General features: G+C 34.9%; 2 protein-coding genes across 2 annotated transcripts; one reads left to right on the top strand and one right to left on the bottom strand.

Moving 5' to 3' along the window:
• The first annotated feature begins 5006 nt into the window (after positions 1-5006).
• Positions 5007-9847, top strand: LOC145208190 (monoacylglycerol lipase ABHD2-like). The gene is made up of 9 exons (XM_080078892.1): positions 5007-5568; positions 5750-5960; positions 6308-6475; positions 6704-6887; positions 7145-7231; positions 7534-7671; positions 8211-8280; positions 8461-8545; positions 9254-9847. The coding sequence occupies exons 1-9, from the start codon at positions 5224-5226 to the stop codon at positions 9397-9399; spliced, it is 1434 nt and encodes a 477-aa protein (XP_079935018.1). The 5' UTR covers positions 5007-5223; the 3' UTR covers positions 9400-9847.
• Positions 9848-10679: 832 nt separating this feature from the next.
• Positions 10680-23023, bottom strand: LOC145232106 (E3 ubiquitin-protein ligase TRIM71-like). The gene is made up of 11 exons (XM_080096619.1): positions 22444-23023; positions 21877-22017; positions 21239-21351; positions 19518-19692; positions 18690-18813; positions 18013-18250; positions 15385-15712; positions 14597-14779; positions 14088-14274; positions 13579-13751; positions 10680-13220 (listed from the first exon to the last, which is right to left on the bottom strand). Exons 1-11 carry the CDS (start codon positions 22903-22905, stop codon positions 13002-13004), a joined length of 2343 nt encoding a protein of 780 aa, XP_079952745.1. The 5' UTR covers positions 22906-23023; the 3' UTR covers positions 10680-13001.
• Positions 23024-23798: the final 775 nt, after the last annotated feature.

Below are 23798 nucleotides of genomic sequence, written 5' to 3'. Positions count from 1 at the left end.
AAACTACGTCACGTACGCGTGGTCTTTCGCCGTTCTCCTCACCCATCATATTTTCTAGGGTCCAAGCAAGAGCATTGCCGATGTTTACAAGGCCATCCGCTGCAAAACAAACAAGTTTAGTTTTTTTGTTGTTTATATAACACGACCGAGACTTGTTGGTAAGATTCAGTCACTGATGGCACATAGCAAGGTTAGCCATCGACATCGACCCCTAAATAAGGACAACAGAAAATTTAAATTTTATACGAAACGGAACAAACGTTTTTGGACAAATCTTAGCATTTATACGAGCCATGACATATCATATGCCATATTTTTTGCCAGAACAATCTGTTCCAGTTAACTCCTTGTTCATAGAAATTACCTGTGCATCTCGCGACAGCTCAGGTCTAGGTTTACTTTGTAACAGAGATTTGACTGTTATTTCACTAAGCCTGTCTCTTGTTGTTTTGAAAATATGACAAAATAAGGCCTCAAGTCAAAAACAAAGACATTTCTTAGAAATAAGGGCAATACTTTTTTCTACATTGCTCTTTAAAATAAGGACATTTTTTTCAAATAAGGACGGCGTGGCAACCTTGCATATAGTTGTACGTTTTGGCGATAAAATGCATTAGTCCAATATAAATGGCTTGAAAATATAGAACGACGCTAGTAATTGTGTGAGAAACCTGTATTAATATATGGTGGCGGTGTGAAGTCCCAGGATTGTGCTAGTGTGCTAGCAAACGTCGTCCTTCGGGCTTCGTGTACTTCACCACTGAAATCAACCTTCGCGTACATTGCTCCAGTTTCTGGCGACACCGCGATGTTTCTGTGCCATAATAAACGTGAACTAGAATTAGGTTCGGAAATGTTTTAAGTCACGTTCGGGTAAATTTAAAAGCTAGTAATCGGTTAACTTTAAAATCCAAGTCTGTAACTTTTCATTGCTTTAAAGGTTAAGTTTGTTTCGCTTGCGGAATAAAAAAAGTAGAAGGCACAATAGGGGGGTGATATAACGCGCAAGCCGTCCAAAGCTTTGTTCAAGACATATATAGCCATAAAAATATTGACTTTTTAAACGCAACAAACAGCAAAACCAAAAAACTTTAAACCACAGAGGTATTAAAACTCAAAAACAACCAACACTGGCATTTCAATATGTTAGAAAAAAATGAAGCATGGCAATATCTGTTCCGTCAAACGGCGCTTCCGCAAAATGTTATTTCTTGTCAACGTTCGTTTATCGAGAAAACGGAGCATATAATTAAGCTGGTTGCTAGATGTTGGTGTACACAAAAAATTACTGCCTTAACAGAAGAAAGCAGGACAATATAGGTCAGTGGTTCTCAAACTTTTTAATCATGCGGCGCATTAAATAACTAAAATTTCATTCCGTATGGCACACTTCGCAATTAAACATAACAAAAGATGTTCAAATAACGTTAATTTCAAGTTTATTGCAGTGGGTAAGGATGCTTTTTATTACCAATACCAAAAAAATGAACTTGAAATGTGGCCATGCACACCAGTATTTCGCCATGAAGTCTTAAAACACCAGGAAATGTTTGCACTTTAAACTAGGGAATATTTCGCGGCACACTTGGACATCTCTTACTTACGGCACACAGTTCTGAATCACTGATATAGGTGCTTGTTGCAAACTTTTTTAAAATCAAATTATGATTATCGTTGCTCAGTTATGGTATGACCACTTGTTACCACAATATGCTAAAAAGATTAAATTTAATATTAGGAAAACTGTTTATTTAAAAAACAATTATAACGAACATTTGCTTTGCTCGGTCAAACACCCACGGCAAAGAGCTCTTCCAAAAACCGTTTCGCCGTGAGCCTCGTTAGCGGAGTCGCCGATAAAAGTTGACTGACTTTTTTGGATAAACTGATTTCAAACATACCTCAACCCTAGTTGCCCGACTTCCGATATGATGTCGCTTGTTTCGTTGCTTGAGGCGTGCGTTACAGCTACGATGTCAAATAAAGCGTTGGGTGGACATGGTACTGCAAAAAAAAAAGTGTCGCCACTATTGCAATTCAATGGTAATCAAAAATATATAATTTTGCCAAGTTATATACCTAACTTATATTGTTAAACCATGAATTATATGTTGTTAAGTCATTTTTTGTCACAAGTGCAAACTTACAAGCGCAGCACGGTTTGGGTTTGTCCCATGATCCTGATTCCATGCACCGCATTTGGTTGTTGTGCACCGGCTGCAAGTTATAACCTGTTTCTGTGCACTGAAATTTGCACACAGTGCCGGCCTTCATTTTGTCCCCGCTCGAACAGGAAACTTGTCCGTGAGGAAAAGACCTAGGTATTGTTGGACAGTCCGACTGCACAATCGCTGTAATAAAAATCGGCGAAATTTCGATTCGGCCGAAACCGAATATTCGGCGGTTTTGCCGAATAAATTCGGCCGAATCAACCGAATCATTTATGATGTCACGCGAAGTCGTACGGTACGCGTTTGACATGAAAACATAAGTTTATCTACCAGGCAATTAGTGCAGAATGGTTGTGTTTCGTCCTTATTTCAGTTCTGTGGGGTTTAACATTGCCTTAAGCATAATTTCCAACCCGGCAATGAATTACTATTTAGTTGTCTGCTGTGGGGAAAACGATAATGTGGTAAAAAATATAATAACTGACAGGATTTTCGTTGGTGCTAAGCAGGAAAGACACGCTTAACGCTTTAAATGTGTGTTCATAAAAGATTCGGTTTCGGCCGAATCGCAACAAATTATTCGGCCGAAACCGAATCTTTGCAAAAGTGGCCGATTCGGCCGAATAAATTCGGCAAACCGAATATTCGGTACATCTCTAATTACTACCTGGTTGAACAAAATATTATCTGTCCCTCAAAACGAGAAGACAGAATTGTTGGCTAGTGTGTCTTTTGAGATAACGTGGAAAGCAGCATTTCTTCAAGCCTCAATTTAAATGAGATTGGTGACTCCGAACCCGACTAGAAAAGTCCAGCCCCACGTGCAATCCGTATGGGTATGCACTCGTTAAACAATATTCCAAGAAAATAACATTTAGGCTACATTGGCAGATACACTACATAACCGCTTTGAAGTGAAGCAGTTTATGAAGCTATCTTATAGCCCGATACTTTGTTTGTTGTCGCAATTGCATTCTTCACACGACAATGATGTCATAGTTATAAAACAGTTGCGTTATATTATTAAGTTCCACTTCAATGGTGTTGCATTGTTTTCTAAAAATCTCATTACCTTGGTCAGGTGTGCAAGAAAAGTTTCCGACATTGCAGGAGTTTTCATGACAGCAACAAGAACACAAGGAAAATTCACTTTGTGGTTTGCACCGACGTTTGTTCTGTGAAAAATCAATCAGCTCGACAAAACTGCTGTGAGAAATCAAAACTTTTAACTTATACCTCCAACATATGGATTTTGCAGGCTTTTTGCTGTTTGCAGTGTCTGGAGATTGTAGTTAGGCCGTTTTCTTGTCGTGTCACTGATGCGCAGATTTCCTGTAATGAAATACAAATTGAATTGCCAATAGTTTACTGTGCATGAAACATGTTTGAAGATAAAATTCTGGAAGTTATTGGTTTGAAATTTGAAGATCGATTTAACACCCAAAAAAGAGATTTATTTTTATCTGAAAACACTTTCATAGTTGATGCTTTGTTACCTCAGCGGATGTACACGTCCTTAGACTGCCTGTCACCAAACATTCTGACTCACTTGATGAATTCTCACAGTGCCAGCATTCAAGAGCTGTATCAAAAATTCCGATTAAAAGTTTTGGTTTTGCTTTGCAAGAATTTTTTTAGACAATTAAGCTGTAACCAACTTTAATTGTAAAAAGACATACCTTTAGTTGCTACAAGTATCGAAGAAAATGCCCAAACTAGAAGCATCTTCTCCATTACTATGTGATATCCTTAAAAAAGGTTCAAACCTAGTTATAATCCCTAAAGCTTTAAGTTTGTTGAACCAATAGGCTAACAATGCAAAGAACACGCCCTCTGTGGCGTATTTTTTATTCTCACACCTAAAATTTCTGGATGGAACAAAAACACGACAAGCATCAACCACTATAACATCTCTAAGAAAACGATTTTCCTGCAACAATTCGTTGACCGCTTGCCGATGGGGTTCGGTCAGTTACATTTTCTAGACGATATTATCTGCAACATTAATCAAAACAATCGGTCTCAAGTTTAAGATTTATCAGAGATTTTATCGACATAACTCAATTGCTATGTATAAGCACTTTTAAAGGTTACAAATTTCAACAATTCTGCAACAGATAAGATAATTGAAACTGTTGCAAAGGTTAGCCCCAGGCATGGTCAACACAGGCTACTTTACCGGGCGCTGTTTCTAACCACAGCAGCAAGTTTGAGTAACAACATTCGGCAATCGACAAAAACGAACGGTAAAAGTGTTGTTTTGCGAAACGCCATGCTGTGTTTTACCATGATTGGGTTTGTGCTTACGATCCGACCAAACGCCACTTACTGCGTAAAACTTTCTCCACATGTTTTGAGATGATGTGACATGACTTGAAAATACCGCAGGTAAACCCGTTTTGATGCGACTAAAGTAAACTCTTAATTCCCACAGGTACCGCGTTACGGGTTTGGTTTGTTTTTAGGTTTAGGATTTGTGTTACACGTATCTAATACTTTTCCAGTAGTACGAGTTACGAAGCAACTTTTAGCGCACTTAGTGCACCAAACAGTCCTGTAGGCTAGTATTCGAAGGCAACCGAACTACACGTGGCCTGACTTAATGCTATCCCGAAAAACGAGCCGTACCTAAAAAAAATTACGCTCATTGTGTAATAGAATGTATCGCACATTATTCAATCTGTTCGCGCCTGTGGTTTGTAATGTCGGTCGCAAGCCAGTACATTTAATAGATGCGTTGTCGATCGCAACCATTTGTTTCCATTCGTCGCTAACCATAGAAATCTAAAGTATGACTTTATGTTAGATTTCCATGGGTTTAGTATACTTCGCCGCCGCAACCAAAGTCTTTGGCCGCAACCGCAATAGCGGTAGAAATGATGCATTTGCTTTGCAGTTCCTCTTGGCTTTTAAAAAACTCGATGTTGGCGATAATTGACTTCCGCATTTTGGTTTAGCTTTTGGACTTTGATGTATTGTGTAACATGCTATGGTTAGTAGTTGGTTATCAATTTATCATAAGATTCTGTTTTTTACACTTATTAACTTCTAAATGCAAACAAAGACATGCAATTCAAAGCGTTTTTTTTTGCGGCGAGCTTGTCCAATGTCCAGCTTTTTTGCAAATCAACAGCATTTTTTGCGTCCGTTTTTATATCTCGGCGATGCAAGTGTAATGCATTTGTTCGATGTATTTTATAGGTTTTGTATCTTTGTCCCGCTTGTGCTTTGTATCACTGTGGCTTGTAGTTTTATCTGTGATGCACAATTAGTAAAAATGTTAGTTGCGTTGTCAGTTATCTGTTGTTCGTTTATTCTATTGTTCTTGAAGTTTCTAAACCTCCTTGATTCCCCGTCCACTCCTCGTCTACACCATTCAGGATCATTCTTTGTAAAGGTATGACATTGTTTTGCTTAATTAAGGTATAAAACATATAATAACATACTAGTTGTTGCTTGTTTGTTTATTGTGTTTAAATGTTTGAAAACAGCTGATGTGCAAAATGTTGCACTGAGTTTATGTTTTGTAGAAATTTCCAGCCTGTCAGATTATGTTTTATAGAGAATTTTTTTTGCAGCGTGTTATTTCCAAATGTCCTTCACTAAACCAGATATATCAACCCCCTAAAGTGTGGGGTATGTGCGGACACATTCAAACTGCCATATATGGAAAGTTAGGTAGATGGAATTGCCCACGTCCAAATGGGGTTAGACAAGAAATAAAATTTCCAAGTGGAGAAACTGCAACATTTGACATTTTTGAGCCTTTAAATGTAAATGGGTCAAAAGGTAAGGAGACAACATTCTCTACTAAACAACTTGAGATAAACGCTGTTTCGTTCAAGTACTTGAAAATATAGAAATGATGATGTTTGGTTTTTTTAATTAAATTTGTGCTGGTGTTATCATTGCGTTGGTGTGAGTTTGCAGCCGTGCGTTCTTCTTATCGCTGTTTTGTGTGTGTGTGTTTTGCACTTTGTCGCTTTATAAGAATTTTGTCCTGCAAGTTATGTCATTATCCCGATGAAGGCGTCTTGTATAGGACGTCGAAACATCGATTGTTTACAATAAAACTGCTGGATGAGCAATACTTGGTTATAAATTTGTGTTTGGTTAAACAACAATTTTTCTTGCAGAGTGTTGCACCATTTTGTGCTGCCCAGGAATTTGCAATTCTTCAGAGAAAAAATATGTGAGGACCTTTGTGCAGTTCTGTATATTTCGTGGCTACAGAGTTGCAGTTTTAAATCACATTGGATCTCTTCCAAATGTGAAATTAACTTCACCAAGGATTTTTACCTATGGTACTTACTATAAGGATTTAACGTCTAATGTTTTCATGCTATCACTGTTTCTAATTGTCTGGACAACAATTTCCAATGTTTCCGATGTAAAAAAAGTATCTTTTGCCAACAACTACTTTAGCATCTTGTTTGTGTTTGGCATAGCAGAGTGTCACAAAACTTTTTCTCATGTTTGTTTCTGTGATGTTTTTGTTATTTCTATGCTTACATTTGCGATAACTTTTACAGGTGACACTAAGTACTTTACTGCAATGGTCAATTTTGTGATGAAGGCCTTCCCAAACTCACAATTTGTGGTGGTTGGATTCAGCATGGGTGGAAACATTGCATGTAGATATTTGGCAGAAGACCCTTCAAGACAATTACCAATAAAATGTGCTGTCAGTTTGTGTCAAGGATATGATGCTGTTAGGTAAGAGAATGTTCCTGATGTAAAAATGGCTAAAACTTGCCTTCCATCAAAGGGACATCTATTTTGTGTAATTGTTTTGTACTCTTGTTTGTATTTTAACTTATATTCCTTGGCCTATTGCCTCCAGGCAATGTGGTGTATGGACAAGCATTTGTGACTCATGTAAGCAAAAATGTGTAAAAGTGTTTTGTATTTCACATGTAGTTTCAAATTTACATATACTTAAATGATATTTTAACCAAGCGAAACCTTTACAGGTCAACCACACCTTTAACTAAAGGTTATCGCCGCATCTATAACTATATGGTGGCTGCAAATTTCAAAAAGGTTCTTAAACCTCATTGGTAAGCGTTTTGCATGTATCGAAATATAGACTGTAAACAAACAATGTTCTAATGATTTACAGGCACTTATTCAGTGTTATGATTTTAAATGTAATGTTATGATTATAAAACTAGCCAATATCGTGCAAGCATGTTTTATTGAATATTGACTTTTATGGTCTATCCTAACTGTCAGTTATACATGTTAGTTAGTAATTTTATCTCTTTGAACTGTTGGCAACCTGCACTGTACTGGTCATGTATAACTAAGTATCCCGGAAACGTTTGGTTTGTAAATCAACAATGAGTGTTTTTGAAACCAGGAAGGAGCTATTTCAAGAACAACCCAATGACTTTAACAGTAATGAAAACAAACCAACTTTTGCTGTGGGATCAGAATTTGATGAAGAAAAAGTAAAACGTGCTACTACCATGCAGGAAATTGAGGATGGTTTATTAAGGTAGTATTAATTTTTGCATTTCCCTCTATTGTAATGTGACAACTTCAGTTTGAACTTGGGCAGTAATTTGTCCACGTTTAATTTATACATATACTTTCTGAGTACACATTTGAAAGCATTTGGGTAAACAATGGGAGTTTTCAGTTCATGCACACTAAGCACTGTAGTGTTTACATGGTAATTATTTGCAGTCAAACAATAAACTGAGTCAGTGACCGAATGACAGCTAGATGCACTTTATATCAATGACATTACAAACCATTTTGCCTTTGTAATGTTAAATATGTTACTTGACTTTATCTTACAGCTATCAATGCTCAAAGTAATTGTGTTAAGAGTATACATTGTATTAATGCATGTTGAACATGAATTCTGTTTTTATATCACATAATACCTCATTGTTGATATTTTTTAACATCACCATTTTATACCCACCTGTACTTTGTGTCCAAGGCAAATGACTTTATAGGTGTAGCTATAATACAACCATTTTTTTCACGTTTGCTATGATCAACTAAAGATCCCCTTTATATTTACAGGCATTTTGATGGTCACTCAAGTGCTTTGGATTACATACAGGATAGTGGTTGCGCACATTTGATTAAAAATGTGAGTAAATTCAAATAACCAGTCTAAATCTTATGTCATTATGTTAATGTTATAACCCTTACCACTAATTTCATACATCTGTATTTATTAGGTGCACGTATGGTAGAGTACACAACCTCTGTGATTAGAAGTACATTGCGTTGCGTTGTTTTTGCCTGCTTACATATTTATTTCTCATAGATAAGTTTGCCGATTTTACTTTTGAATGCTGAAGATGACCCACTTATTGTGAAAGATGTTCATGATGTTCCTCACCACTACAGCTGTAAGTTGAACAGTTTTGGCTCATCACACAAATTTAAAGTATTTTTCTAAAACCGTTTTTTGCTGGCTCTTGACCTTGGTATAGTTCTTCAGGGTGCCAGAATACAAATTTTGAAAGTTTTTTTGCTAATAATCTTTAAAATACAACTTCAACAATAAAAAACAAAATTTAATGAAATAATTCTGCCTCAGTAACAGATGAGGTAACATACATCTGTTTATTGCAAAAGGGCCCCAATTTTAATTTTTAATGATGCTGAGGGCCAGTCAATAAACCGACACATATGTTTTAATGAAAATTTCAACCTCGAGGGTCTGTGGGTTGGTTCCAGGGGTCCTTAAAGGCAAAAATTCAAACCAAGTTTCTATAGAGAGCTATACAAAACTTTACCTTGTACAATGTTAACATTGCCAATGATGCACTGCAACTAACAATTTCCTACAATTTAAGGGAAAAGTATAAAACAATCGGCTACTTGACTAAGCAGATCATGTAAATAGCTGCAATGGGCTGTATGTTGCACGTCCCTGAGTTAATGGTTCAGTCAGCAGATTCAATTAATAAAAAACGCAGCTTGCTAAATGAATAGGGTGAAATAAAAAATGAATAAGGGTAGAAACCCTTGGTATACAGTTACATGAATAATGCAGTTGCGCGAGGCATTTGTTCAAGTGCTTATAGGATAATTGATTGAACTTGATATTTTAGGCAAGCAAGACAAAGCATTGTTTGTTACCACAAAACATGGTGGACATCTTGGCTTCTACAAGGGAAAATGGTACAGGCCCGATGACACTACACTGTTGGAAGATGTGGTGTTGGAATACATAGAGGCTGTACTACAGGAGTCCTAAAACAAAACCGTATTTTGTTTTTAAGACTTGTGTCTGAAATATTTATAAGTTTCTGTGACAATGCCTTCAGTTGCACTAATTGCTGGTGTGTGTTATGTATTGTAAAACACTTGCCTTAAATATTTAACATATCTATGAGTGGTCAAAAATTGTAGCAAAATGTGTGAAAATGAATTAAAAATGAACTGTGATTCATTTTATAGAATCAATTTACAAAATTTGATCAAGCAATTGGGCTGTATTTTTATTCATCAAAGTTCCATTGCTGTACTGTAAATTTTTAATAGTGCTTTAAAGGAAATAAAATTGATGTCCACCCCAATTTTTTTTACAATTTGTGGATTGTATTATGTTGCACAACATTCTACACATTTACAGTAATGCACTTTTTTGCCTTGGTGCAGTTTTATGTTGGTTTCATCTTTTCAATACACTTTGTGAAAATGAATACAGTTTGTGTCGAAATTTAGTGTTGAAAATGAGGTTGGTAACTCTGATCCATAACAAAGTAATCTTACCTTAAGTCAGCTTATTAAAAAGTTTATTGAAATCATAGGAATACAAATGTCACAAAGAAAGCATGTAAATTTTAGTATTAGTCAAATCATTCTCATAATGAATATGGTATTTGAACTAGATATTGGTGAGGTTATAACTTTGGGATCAAGTAATAACAAGTTTATGACTTTTATGACATAACAGTAAAACTGCTGTGTGGGAAATGAGACTCCATAATCCAATTTTAGACACCAACTGCAATTGTGACTTAACTTTTTTTGTCCACCAATCAAACTGTACAAAGAAAACTTTTATTGTGTGTTGTCCAAAACATGGTTATGTCTTATAATTTCTTATTTTAATATAGATCAGTGATATGTCAAGACTAAAAGTTATCGCTGAAGGTCTTTTCTCATGTAAATTCTTAGTACAGCATTGATTTCCATCACAAACAAACAAGGTGTTTTTTTATTATTTTACACAAACATTGCACATAATTTAAGGGGTTACACAGGATTTACCTCAAAAATCTTGGAAAACCAAAGAGACTCATCCTAAAATAGGTTTCAGAAAACATGGTGCGCTAAAAAACTATGTAAAACTGGCATATAACCCTTCAAAACATTTTCATATCAGCAACAATTTATAAATAATGCCTTCAATTGGCCAGTTGTGAAACTTTGAACATTAATTGCCTGCTTAAACCCCCAAACTCACGAGGACTTCTTATAATGTGCCCAGTCTGATGCCACATTCTACACTTCTAACATAAGAAAACAACATTGAGGTATACAGTTTATTATGTACATGTTGAACCAGGTTCTTGAAAAGAAATTTAAAGACACACAATAATCGTGTCACGCACAACACACTCTGTGCTCCTGAGGCTTACGGCGTGAATCGTTTTTAACCACTACAGTGCATTTTTTTCTTTTAAGATGCCATTGACACTGCGGCAATACCAAAATATGTACAAGCATGCAAAAATAACTTGCTAATGAAATCACTCAAAACACATTTTACACCAATATGTACACACACTAAATTAAATGAACATGGACACATTTCTACTAAATTAAATGAACATGGAACTACAGAGTGGAACTTTAATGCAAGTTGGAACTACAGGAAAGTTTGTCCACAAAAGCTGTTGACACCCAAAACTGTTTGTTATTAAGCGAGGTAGATTTTTTTGTAGAGTTTTTTTTTCTGTTTCAGGCAGATGACGGTTGATTAAAGTGACTAGGTCACAAGTAGGTATCCTAAACGAACCAGACCATGTTTGAGGTATACTTCATATTGAGTGGGACCCTTAAAGGGTAAAAAACTGAGGTATTCATTGACCTGATATAGGAGGTAGGTGCAAACAAGAGGCTAGTCAGGGAATACTTTGGGGTTAAAGTTATAAAGCAAGTTGTCTTGGACATTTTTTCAAACGTTGTTGGTTTGTGATGCACCACTTGCAGTAGCAGAGTAAATTATAAACTGTACACAAAACAGAGTGAGGCAAAAAGGAAACAATTCAATGAAACTTTTTGACATTTTGACCATAATTCACTGATGTCCAATTCTGTACCACACAGTGCAGCAGTCAATTTGATCTGTGCATAAAACTGGCCAGTGAGCTTTGCTCCCAGCTGATAATGGAAATTACAGGAACATGAGAAACTGATACACTTGAAAAACATTAATTTTAAAATGCAATAGTTGCAAAATGTAAGCATTGTTTTTAAATTGTTTTTTTAACTGAATTTTTTTTTGGTAATCTAGCACATTTTGTGTGACAATTTTTTGGGATAGGACAGAATAAAAATTGAAAAGCTTCATATTACTGGAACTCAAATAATCGGCAAATTTACGAACTTCTCAACATGTGTACAACAGTGTGTTCTACATGTGAAAAACAGTAAGCAACATCAACTATAAAAGTTAGTCTACAGCTACAGCAACAATACATTAACCAGGTTACACACAAAATCCGTTGTCAAGGCTAAACACAAAATGTAAAACAAAATTGAAAAATTATTATTTTTTACAGGACTTTATTGCTGACTAAGTCAAAAAAAGATATTTGCAACCCGAAATAATGCAAAAAATTAAGTTCCCACTTCTTGTTCTGTTGCAACAAATGAATAAAATATTATTTAAAAACCTATTTAATAGGAGGCAAGTGTACTAGAAACTGAATGTAACAAAAAAATAAAACGTTTTTTTTGTCAACCAACCCACGCTTATTGAAAGAAATGGGATTTGCACAAAATTTTGGGAAACAGGACAGAAAATGTTTGGTCCTGAAGTGCAAAGCTTGAAAACAATGAAAGTGTGTGTAAAGTTAAACACTCTAAAAAGTTTAACTCTCTGCTTTTTGGAAAAAATATTGTCGAAGGTCGCAAACAAGAGTATGACAACATTCAAAAAAGAAAAACAAGCTTTGAACAACCCTTAAATAATTTACAAGTAAAAAGAAATCACCTGATTCCAATGAATGGACGTAATGTACTATTTTTGTGACTAGTTTTGTACTAAATAAAAGATTTTTTTAATTCAATTTTTGATTGAAACAACTTTGCATCTATGTAAAACTGAATGAAAATCTTGAAAACAAATTAGCTTGCGTAAGTCAGAATTTGGCCTTGAAATTTTTACACATTAGTTAGTACATTTGTGTTTGTTTTGCAAAAATAAATAAATAAGGGGCTGCTCTTTGTTATAAATGTTTGGAAAGTTATGTGAGTGTAACATGGACAGAAGAGTACACATTTTTCACATTACATCCCAATCGAAAAAAAGTGGTACCTCAGGTAATGGAACTTAAATTTCTTTAATAAATACAAAACACCCAGAAGAATTATTTTGCAATTTAAGTGATTTGAGTCAAATTTATCATGTAAAATAACTTCGTTCTACGGGAAGAAAATTGCAATAGCGTCAACTTTTTGTGAACATTATAACTATAAGGCATTTGTTTTACAGGGTACCACTGTAGAAGTAAAACTAATTTCAAAACAATATGATACTAATATGACGGATATATTTTCAGCACCACAGGTGGAGAGGAATACATATATACCACATGAGGTCTTTGAAATTGAGGTAGAGAATAATCAAAAGACAACCACGCGGTTGTTTCCGAAATCAACCACTGCAATACGACCATCTTTCGTCACTGTAACTCCTGAAGGACGGTCCAGTTGTACAGAGCCAGAAACTTGTAAATTTCCTCCGAAAATAGCCAGCAAACCACCAGATGGGGTAAATACTTGCAGTCTGTGATTTCTTGAATCAGCTACAACTATGTTACCTTCCTCATCTACAGCCACACCCTAAGAAGATATTGAAATTTGGGAAATGGATATTTGGTGGTTTAGGTGTATGTTTTTGTAAATGGCACTGTTATTAACTACTGATGTTCATGTCCAAAGTGATAATTTTACAGCAATAAACATGCTTGTCCTATTGTAGCAAGGTAACCACAGGGAAATAAATAATTGTTTATTTGTTTGTTACCTCATTAGCTGAACTTAAATGTTGCTCAACTAACTTACCAAAAACTTCAGAGCCAGGAAGTTTTTGTCTGATTTTATTTTGTAAAAACTGAAACTTAGAAGGTAGTGTTTTATTAAAGAAGGTTTTATTGTATTATGCCTCAAAAGGTGTGCTCATATTGTAACTGGCTTTTACCTGTGGTCGTAAAAATTGAAGTGCTTGGCTACCTTCTGAACCAAGATATCTTGCTGATTGCAAGTCAGGCTCGATAATCACTAATCGGTGGTTGTTGAAGTCAGTCACAATCAGTCGCATGTCTTTAGTGAAAGCCACTCCCCTCGGAGAATCGAAGTGCTTCCACATTGAACCTGCAAATTATTTAACAGGTAAACCACTAAAGAAGTCAAATGGGTTGGATTAGTGTTTCTCAGTCTAACTCTGATGAGCTCCTTAAAAAAACCTCACAGTACCCTATCATAGTAGACTTAAATTTTAACTTGTTGTGGCACAAACTTGCATTGTTTCGAAGTATAACAATTATCCATCATTCCATTTTTCTGTAAAACTTGAAATTGAGCACAATTAAACATTTGATTTTAAATCGGATTGTTGTAAGTCAGGGACAGATATTTTTACCTATGTGTGGCCCATTAAAAAACTCTTCACTGGCTAATTTTGGTTAGAAAATACCACATAAAACTGACCTTCAAATCCATACTTTCCCAGAAATGTGCCATCATATGTGAATATCTGCACCCTGTGGTTTCTTGTATCAGTTACAGCAATCATTTGATTTGGACTGACAGCCACATCCCATGGATAATTAAACTGACCATTTTTTGAACCTCTTTCGCCAAATGCACGAATAAAAGTTCCATCCAATTGGAATATCTACCATAAAACAGTGGTGTTTAATCCAGTAATTGCAACTACGTAGTCAGTGGAAGAACATTTTATAAAGTTTAAAGATTCAGCTTTGCTAAAAAGGCAATAGACATTGTTGCACCACACACTCATTATAATGAAATTGTCTCTAAAAATATTTGATTACAATTTTAATATTTCAGTTCAGGCTTATTCTGTTGTTAAATGTAGTAATGAAATCAGCTGTTTGGTAATAAATAAAGCTCACTATTGCATAAAATCTGTTACCACAGCCTAATATCACACCATCAAATTTTTTTTACTAAATTTGATATAATTATTATTGTACCTGTATTCTGTGATTGTCCTTGTCAGCAACAATTATATTGCCTTGCTTGTCAACAGTTACACCAGCAGGTCTGTCAAACTGGCCAGGCCGTGTGCCAGCGACACCAAACTTATGACGAAAACTCCCATCAGCATTAAATATCTGGATTCTGTTGTTGCTACGGTCAGCAACGATCAGATATCCCTAATATTGGATTTACATAAGTTTGTTTTAAAACAACTTCAGACCATTTAAGGAGAGTGTTTAAATACACTCAGCATATAATGTGAATTTCATGTAATACAGAAAAATCTGGTTGATTGCATAATCTATTTTATTTCGTACAGATTGTAAATCCCATTTATCGCTATTTTAAAGCAATCTACTGCATTGGCTCACAATCTGGTTAATTGCAAAACAAAATCACAAGACAGAATAAAAATTGTGAAGTATATGTGAATAGAACTCTTATAATTGGCAAATTTAAAACTCATTAAGATGTGAATTTAGTGGTATATGAAAAACAAAGTTAACTCCTGTTAAGGAGTTTTTTTTTACTACTACAAACTTTAAGTCATCACTAGTAGAGCTTAGAAAAATGGATTAGAAAATTTGTTTCACAGCAGTAATGTTCATCTTTGTTGCTACAACAAACAAAAGGATCTTATTAAACACGTTGAACGTATGTAATAGGATTAAGCTCGGATGAACCCTGACAACTTTGGTTAAACATTAACATGGTTTCAAAACATCATTGCATTATCTATACTTCAAGCTATGGATTTTAGGAAAATTAACTAAAAAAATACCTGAGAATTACAGCATATACCCCATGGTCGACAAAGGTCACCAGGTTTGTCACCTTCTTTGCCAAATGTCAAGTATGGGGTGTGTGACACCCGTGAGTTGTAGTTCATTCCTTGCTTAACATTCACAATGTATGGACTGTCACGAACTGAAACACCTTTGTATTGGGCAGAAACTCCATACTGTCCTTCAAAAGGGAACTGGACATGGAAGGAATACCTTCCATCACCCATATCATGGGTGTTGACTCTGTATGTGGAGGAGTCTGGGCGTTTTACTATTACTTCAAAAGTATCCCCTCCAGAGTGTTTAAGAGTACCTGTGTGGTCCCTGTAAATGTAAAATTTTTTTTATAAAACTAAAACGTGGTTTGGCCTATAACTATTTTCCTACTTTGAAGAAGGGCTGTAATATACAAGTGGTTCTTAACTAGTGGGAGGTTGTTTACTCGGAGAGGAAAATTGAACCAGTCAACTTTAAATTGTTGTTTTAAGTTCTCGTCAAATGTTTGAAGTCATATATCTAAATATTTAGTCACAAAGACAGGTATTTGTAATTGATTAAACCATTATTATTATTTATTTTTTTATTGTATTTTTCGACAATCAGGCGGCAGTCCAAGAATTGAAAATTGCCCTATGTCGTTCACGGGATTTGAACCCAGGATACTCCCGGGGACGAAACACGATCAGGTTTTGTGTATGGGTCAGGCGCGCCAGGCCATTATTGTTGATGTACGGCACAAAATATAATCATAAAACTAGAAGAGTGACTTTCTGATATACTTCCATTTTATATATTCTATATGATATTTACCAATTTACTAAACACATCATTTGATCTACACGTATGATTGTTTTTGCACACAAAAACAAATGGGTCCCCACACGCGTGTTTGTGCGGATTGACAGTAAACAAATGTTGCGGTGATTTTTAGATTCTTAAGGACAAATTTTTAGAAAGCATTAACCCAACAATAAAAAAAATTGTTCGTATTCTTTTTGCACTATTATTGTCATATAATTACAAAAACATTAAAAAAACGTAACAAATACTTTAATTTAATCTCTTGCTTTGACCCAGATATTGTCGTCCAAGGTCGGGTTTTGAACACAATTTTTTTAGAAAGCTGTAACAGTTGTGTTACAGACACTTTAAATTAAAAAGTGTATACATAACAAATTGTTTTTCATTTAACTTTGTTTCGCAAAACGAGTACCATTGACCTGTAGTAACCTCTCAGGGTGCACACGCCAAACGACTGTTTGACCTTTTGACACCGTTTTCAATAGCACGCCGTCCTGAGTGTTCAACAATACCGTTAAGCCTAATTTTTACATGTCTTGAGCATTGACTCCTAAATTGATTGTCAAAAAAAAAACTCTACCTTATGACGAAAGAAAGTTCTGAACAGTGTTTGTAATACCTACTAATTGACCTTAAGTAACCCATGATCATGCAGCGGCCAACCTGACAACGAGCATTTAAAAAAATGGGGTCAAACTTCTAGAGGATCAAGTTCAGATTGATAACTAACATATGTCCAAATTTGAATAAATTTGAAGCACTCCTTCTTTACCACACGACCGATAAAAACCAGCGTTAAAAATTTTACGTTTCGGGGGCCTGTGGGTGAATCGCTGGGTGATTCGGGGTTAAACTTCTGGAGGATCAAGTTTGGATTAATAACTAACATATGTCCAAATTTGAATAAATTTGAAGCACTTTTTCTTTACCACACGAGCATTACAGACCAGCGTTAAAAATTTTACGTTTCGGGGGCCTGTGGGTGAACCGAGGGATCAAACAGGGTCAAAATTCACATGGACCATCTTTAGACCAATATCTGTAATGTGTGTAAATTTGAAAAAGTTTAAACCATTCTTTCTTGACCAAAACGTGGGAACAAATCCGCGTTAGACGGAAAAAAAGAAAAAAGAAAAAAAGAAAAAAAAATACGGACAAAAACAATATGTGTCACCTTCAGGGAAGGGGACCCATAATGACAGAGGGTAAAATTCGAACTTGGTGATAGACTTTAGTGTGAAACTACCACTGCTCTATACTACAAAATCAAGCACAACTGTGAACAGAAAGTAATGTTACAAAAGGTTAATTGCCTCACATTCTTGACAGGTCTCAAATTATAAACATGTTTAATTTTCAATGCTTTATGTATAACACTTACTGAATATTATCTTTGCATTAGAAGCATTTTTAGGAAAAGAAAACTTTAACAATAGTATAGAAACAGACTAAACCAAAGTAATTAGCAGAACTTGGCAAACACATTCGGTTTATTTCTTCTGGAAGTCACACAAATTTTGGTTTCCTTGAAGTGGAAAAAATGTCACTTGCCAACAATGACAACTTTATTAATTTCTGCTCTTTAAATTGCACAGAATGCCAACCCAAAAAGGCAAAACTTTAGGAAACACAGTTAACTAAATTTGGTCAATCCCGAAATTCACTAATTCGGACAAAACTTGAAGTACAAATAATTTGAAATGTGGTAAGGCTTTACTAATTGACATCGGTTTATCCAGATCTTCAACTAATCTGGACAACTTTTTTGGTCTAAACAGGTCCTGATTAACTGTTGTTTATTGAATGTAAGAACTGAGGTGTACCTTGCAAGAATGGTGAAAGATCCATTGCTACCAGAAAAAGCAGTGTTTGACATGCTGCCTTCCCTGCATAGCACAGACTGCTGAGCGCAAACTGATGCCTTTATACTTCCAAATGTGTTAATTGCCATGTACAGGCCTGGGTCGGGTGGAGAAAATAAGAGCAAGTCGTCCTCATGGGGCAACACAGTGGAGCTCATTGGTGAAGACGATAGAACGGTTGCTTGGATTTTATCCTTTCCTGTAATCAATCATTAAATCAAATTCATATTTAGAAAGAATATTATGACCCAAATAGAAGTATAAAAATGGAATGCCCCATTTTAGGTTTTTTTGTCAAATGATACCATAATCGCTCATCAGTACTAATAGTGTATCTGTAATGTGTTTAACATCTATACTCTAATTGTAAACTATTTTATTTTCTTCTCTAAGAGTAATACTCTATTAAACTGGTAAGATTTGTTTTCATGAGTGAAATAAACTCAACTCACAATGCAGGTACATTAGTTACACCTGACTATGGATTTCTGGGTCACATTAAAATTGATAAAGAGTTATACCATGGACAGCAAAGTGTCTGCTTTTATAAGGTATATACACCATGCAGATAATTTTGTTCTTGCTCGACCTGTCCTATACAAAAGTTTAGAAACTTTTAAAAAAATATATATATCTACCTCTTATGATATCGAGGTCAGATCCAGAGTTGACCACTTCTGTCACTTCATCAATTGTTGATTTCAGATTACTGGCAGATTGTTGCAGAGAACTGATTTGTGAGCTCAGAATTCTTTGTTTAACCTAAAAAACAAATCAAAATGTAGTCAAGTAGGGTAAAAATACAATTTAGGAAACTTTATTCCCAAACATCCACAGTTATGTTATAGGCACTCAAAGTTCACCAACAAGCAACCTGATGTCAAAAATACAAAATAAGATGTGAGGCTATGAGTTTCTTACTTTGGACTTTCTGAAAGAAGTTGATGTCATAAATAGACCTAATATAACATTTTTTAAAATCATTTAAACTACATTAATATTTAGCACAATAAATTCCTGATATATATAGGATCTATGTATTTACAGCCATGAGTTAACAAAGAAACCGAAGTTTCTTGCGTGCATGTGTTGAAGGTTGATAAGAAAACTCCCCATTATCAGCAAATCAATAATTAGTAGATTTCCCACTGTGCTTTAGCACCTTTCATACTAAATTGAAAAGTTTACACTGAATCAGATAAATTGCACTTTCTGTGTATATACTTATCCATCTGTGTTGCCACATAATATTTTCAGCATTTGTATCAAATGCCAACTTCGAGATGGACAACAGGTTGTTTGACACCACTAATTAAAGCAAAGTTGTCAGGAATTATGCTAAAATTTTACTTTTTCATTTTTGTTGCAATTACCTAACAACTCAATGAACAATTTCCACAGCAATTATGGAGGAAGCCCTCTATAGTTTACACATAGAAAGCACTGAAATATATTTTGAATCATACTTGTCTTATTTGTTCCACTTTTCCTATCAGCTCCTGTTCCCTTTGTTCCAATGCAAGAACATGTTTTTGAACAGTGGCATGAATTTCAGACTTGACCAGTTTACTTCGGCCAGCAATTCTTTCAGCCATTTGTTGGATTGCTTGAATATTTTTTTCCACAGCTTGATAGTTGTTTCTGCAAAATTGCAATAATTTTAACACATCATGTAATGTAGAAGTGCTGATCTATCTGTTAAAGCTAACATAAAATGGCATTCAAATTTTCTACAGATTTCAAACGTTTGGAAGTGTGTGCAAGATTCTGTTGATTGATGTCAAAAGGCCCTAATATCTGTTTCACACTTAAATTAACATTTTTATGTGCAAGAATTACAAGAAACTAGGGTTGGGCATTTGACCGGTCAAATAAAATCTGGTCAATTGACCGGTCAAATACTTGTCAAATAGGTCAAATATCGGTCAAATACTATTCCCATTATTAAGTTGCAATTTTAGTTAAAAGTTGGAAGTTTAATCTTCTTCTAAACCAAGTAGTGAAAATGGAGATTTAAACTCATATAAATTTGTTTTTGAAATGGGAAATATTCAGTTACTATTATATTACAGACTTTTCCGACTGCATTGCATGCTTCATTTCATCAATGGCCCCACCTGTGTGTCTGTAATTTTCATTCAGTAATCACATTTGTGAACTGGATTCTCATTATAGTCCATATACATCATATTAAAGTCTAAATTTAACTGAGATTTAACTGCAAAACTCGCTCATCCTGCTTAAAGTCGTAATTTATGCTGTTACGCTGTTGTCACATCTCCACTTATGACAAAACAGGAATATACAAAAGCTTGATATGTATGTACTTTATCCCAATAAGTACTGACCTGTAACTTATCCAAAAAAATCTATTCAGGGCAATTATAAGCTAAATATATAGCTACAAACAATTTTTGGATCAACTATTGAAAAAAGGACTGTAGACCTACAAGTTTACACAGATGCTATAAATAACTTAGATTTTTTTTATCTGTCAATAAAAATGTGCAACATTTGAAAAAATGTCCAAGTAAATACCAATGAACTAACTTTCCCCCATGGACATATCACACTCGATTTTTATTAAAATAAAACGGTTTTTATTAAATAAACTAGAAGTGATCCATGTTTTTTAATTGCATTGTAAATCTTGCAAAGTTTGCCATAATGTAAATCAGATCATAATTTCAAATGAAAAGTATCTCCTAATTGTTTTGTTATTTATTTTAAATGAACAAAACACATCTATATTGGCTTTAAAAGCACATATTAATACAAGAGTATGCCCTAAACTGTTCTATCTGAGGGTTATTAGAAATAATTTACCCTTTCCAACAACCAAAAAGCAAGTACAAAAAAATTTAACACATTTGATTTTTAAAATTAAAAATAGTATTTGACCGTTTAAATAAAGTGCTGTCAATTGACCGGTCAATTGACCGTATTTGACCAGTCAATTGACCGGCTTGCCAACCCTACAAGAAACAAAAACTGTATGGCATTGATTCAATAATCACATAGCATCTTACCATTCTCATGAATATTTTAACTAATTTTATGAGTCAGGGTTTAGTTTGGAAAAAAATACTTCAACCATATTCAGCATGATACTTTGAGTGAAGTAATTAGAATGCATATGCGCATGCTTTCTTTGCAACAATCAATACAATTTTATGTCTCCACTTACCTTGCTTCAGCCAGTAACTTGAGAGAAGCAGTTTTACTGCTATCAGCCACCTGCTGGAGGAATTGAAAATTGTGGCCACTGTGTTCATATATCGTGCATTGTTGACAGACTGCCTATAAATAAGTGTTGAATAAAAGAGTATTTAGCCATCTGCCACATACACTATACCGGTGGTTCCCAACTGGGGAGGAATTTGAAAACTTTTGGGGGATTTACTTTATTTTGTGGTTTGTAAATAGACACTTTAACTCTGGGAATATAACCAGTGAAGTTAACAAAATGCACAATTTTAAATGATCTTTGTATTGTTTAGCATCTACTATGTAATCTATTGGCGAGGAATAAAAATGTTTCAAATTGTTAAGGGAGGAATTCTGGTTGGGGACAACATACATTATATCATTGCTTCTTAAACCGTACAAAGGGTACCAGGTGTGTTATTAGATATGTTAGTTTAATTAAGAAATACATTGATATAATACCATCAGAACGTTTGTTTCAATATTTATATGATTGGTGCCTCGCAATATTTCTGATGGTTATATACTTTGTTGAAAAATTTAAGAAACATTGCATAATTATAGTGAGCAAGAGCCCTATACTTATCATGCAGATTTGCAGAAAATGGAAGTACTTACCAGTGAACATGTTTCACAAAATAGTTGGTTCAGTTCATTAGCATGAACATTGCAAAAGTTTTTATTGTTAACACAAGGAGGAGGTAGAAGGTAAGGTAGCATACGGTGAAGTTCCTTGTCTGAGGTGGGTTTGGGATCGGCCTACAAGAAATATTTCAGTTAATAACAACTTCAGTGAGAAAAATATCAAACCTATAATTAGAGGTTTTTGCCAAGCAAGTTAAGCATTTATGCCTGTGCTGTTGATATGTAATTTTGTGGGATTCATTCAGTACTTACCAGTGTAATTAACTTTTTCTACCAGAGGGTTGTAACTGGTGGCATGCTTTGGGGGTAAATAAAAGCTTTTTTTCTTAAGTATGTAAAAACAGGGGATTTGTTTTTAAAATTAGGAAACCATAAACCAAACAAAACAGATGAAACACCCATTGTAAAATATGTTGAAATCCTAATATTATTTGACGTTTTGGGGCTTTGGCTACAAGGTCTAAAAGTAAAACAGCACAAAAACAATAGTTGTCTCCTACATGAAATGGTCCCCAGAAAGTGTGTGCATGTATCAGTTACCTTTACAATAACATGATCTTTTGTCAGTGTTACTCGATAGTGTGCTGATACACATCGTGCACACAAGTGCTCTTTGCAATCATGACAATAGGAGTCTGCTTGTATTCCATCATTACACATGCAAAAATGTTTCTGTTTGATGTCGTCTTGTATTGACATTGCTTCCCAAATATTACCAATTAGCAAACTGGTCAATGTGGCGTCACTGGATGAGGTCATTATTTCGTTTGAAGACTGCATAAACATCCCGCTTGTTGAGCTAGGCAGAGATTCGCTTATTGCATTGCAGAACGAGTTGATTGGACTTTGCAAAGAGGTAGAAGTAGAAGTGATATTGGGAAAAGAATTGGAAACAATTCCATTTGGAACCAAGTGGAATGGATCTGCCATGTTTGTCTTGGCCAACCAACCACTCATCACACAATTATGTTTTTCATTGTGTTTCAGTTTCATCAAATGCATCAACACAAAAAATTAATCATGTTTGTTTCAACTAAGTTGAACAAAACACGCCACTTCGTGACATTTTGAACAAACATTTTAATGTTGAGGTAGAAAATCTGAAAAGGTGCAAATTCAAAATAATTCAGGCTTTTATGGTACTACTACTACTGTATCAGTTTCCACAAAACATTCCACTAGGTCTTGATTTAAACCCTAAATTTGCATCATTTTAGCTTATTTGTAAGGTCAAGGGGTTATTTAGAACACACAGGATTACTATGACCAAGATGAGTGTTCTTCATATCTAAACATGAACCAATAAATACAAAACATGCAGCATGCTATAAAAAGTGCACTGTGCAATGAACTTTAAACTAGCAAATGTGCATTCCATTCACTGACACAATCATCACTTGATGACTGAAAATGTGTAAACTTATTTTATGTGGTTCTCAAAAAAATCAAGGATTTGTGCATAAAAACTCATGTAAGTACTTGCCCTGAGGCATGTCTTTTTACTACCTGGTCACATATTGTAACATGTGCAAAATATCAACTTTACACTTCAATCTTAACGTTACCACACTTCATTTTTTAAACTTTCGAACTTGGGAACTTAGAGTCCTTTAACTCGTGTGCTTATTTGACCAGGACTCTTTTAAATTAAAAAATACCAAAATTCACCGCATTTTGTTGCGTTTTCGTGAGTCTGTAATTATGTAAGGATTTAAGAATAATTACAAAATAGCCTACAAACAAGAGAGAAAAAAAAGAAAATGACAAACTTGCAAACAAATTGCCTATGTCGCCCAGTGACAAATGCCGTACGCAGGAAATCCGCCCAAAGGCGCCATAACCTTTAATTATGACCATATTCATAGAAACTATAATAAACTGTTTTCTGTAGACGT

The sequence above is a fragment of the Phallusia mammillata genome, chromosome 1 (assembly GCF_965637545.1).
Source record: "Phallusia mammillata chromosome 1, kaPhaMamm4.hap1.1, whole genome shotgun sequence".
Classification (NCBI taxonomy): Eukaryota; Metazoa; Chordata; class Ascidiacea; order Phlebobranchia; family Ascidiidae; genus Phallusia; species Phallusia mammillata.
This window is presented reverse-complemented; position numbering and strand designations above follow the sequence as displayed.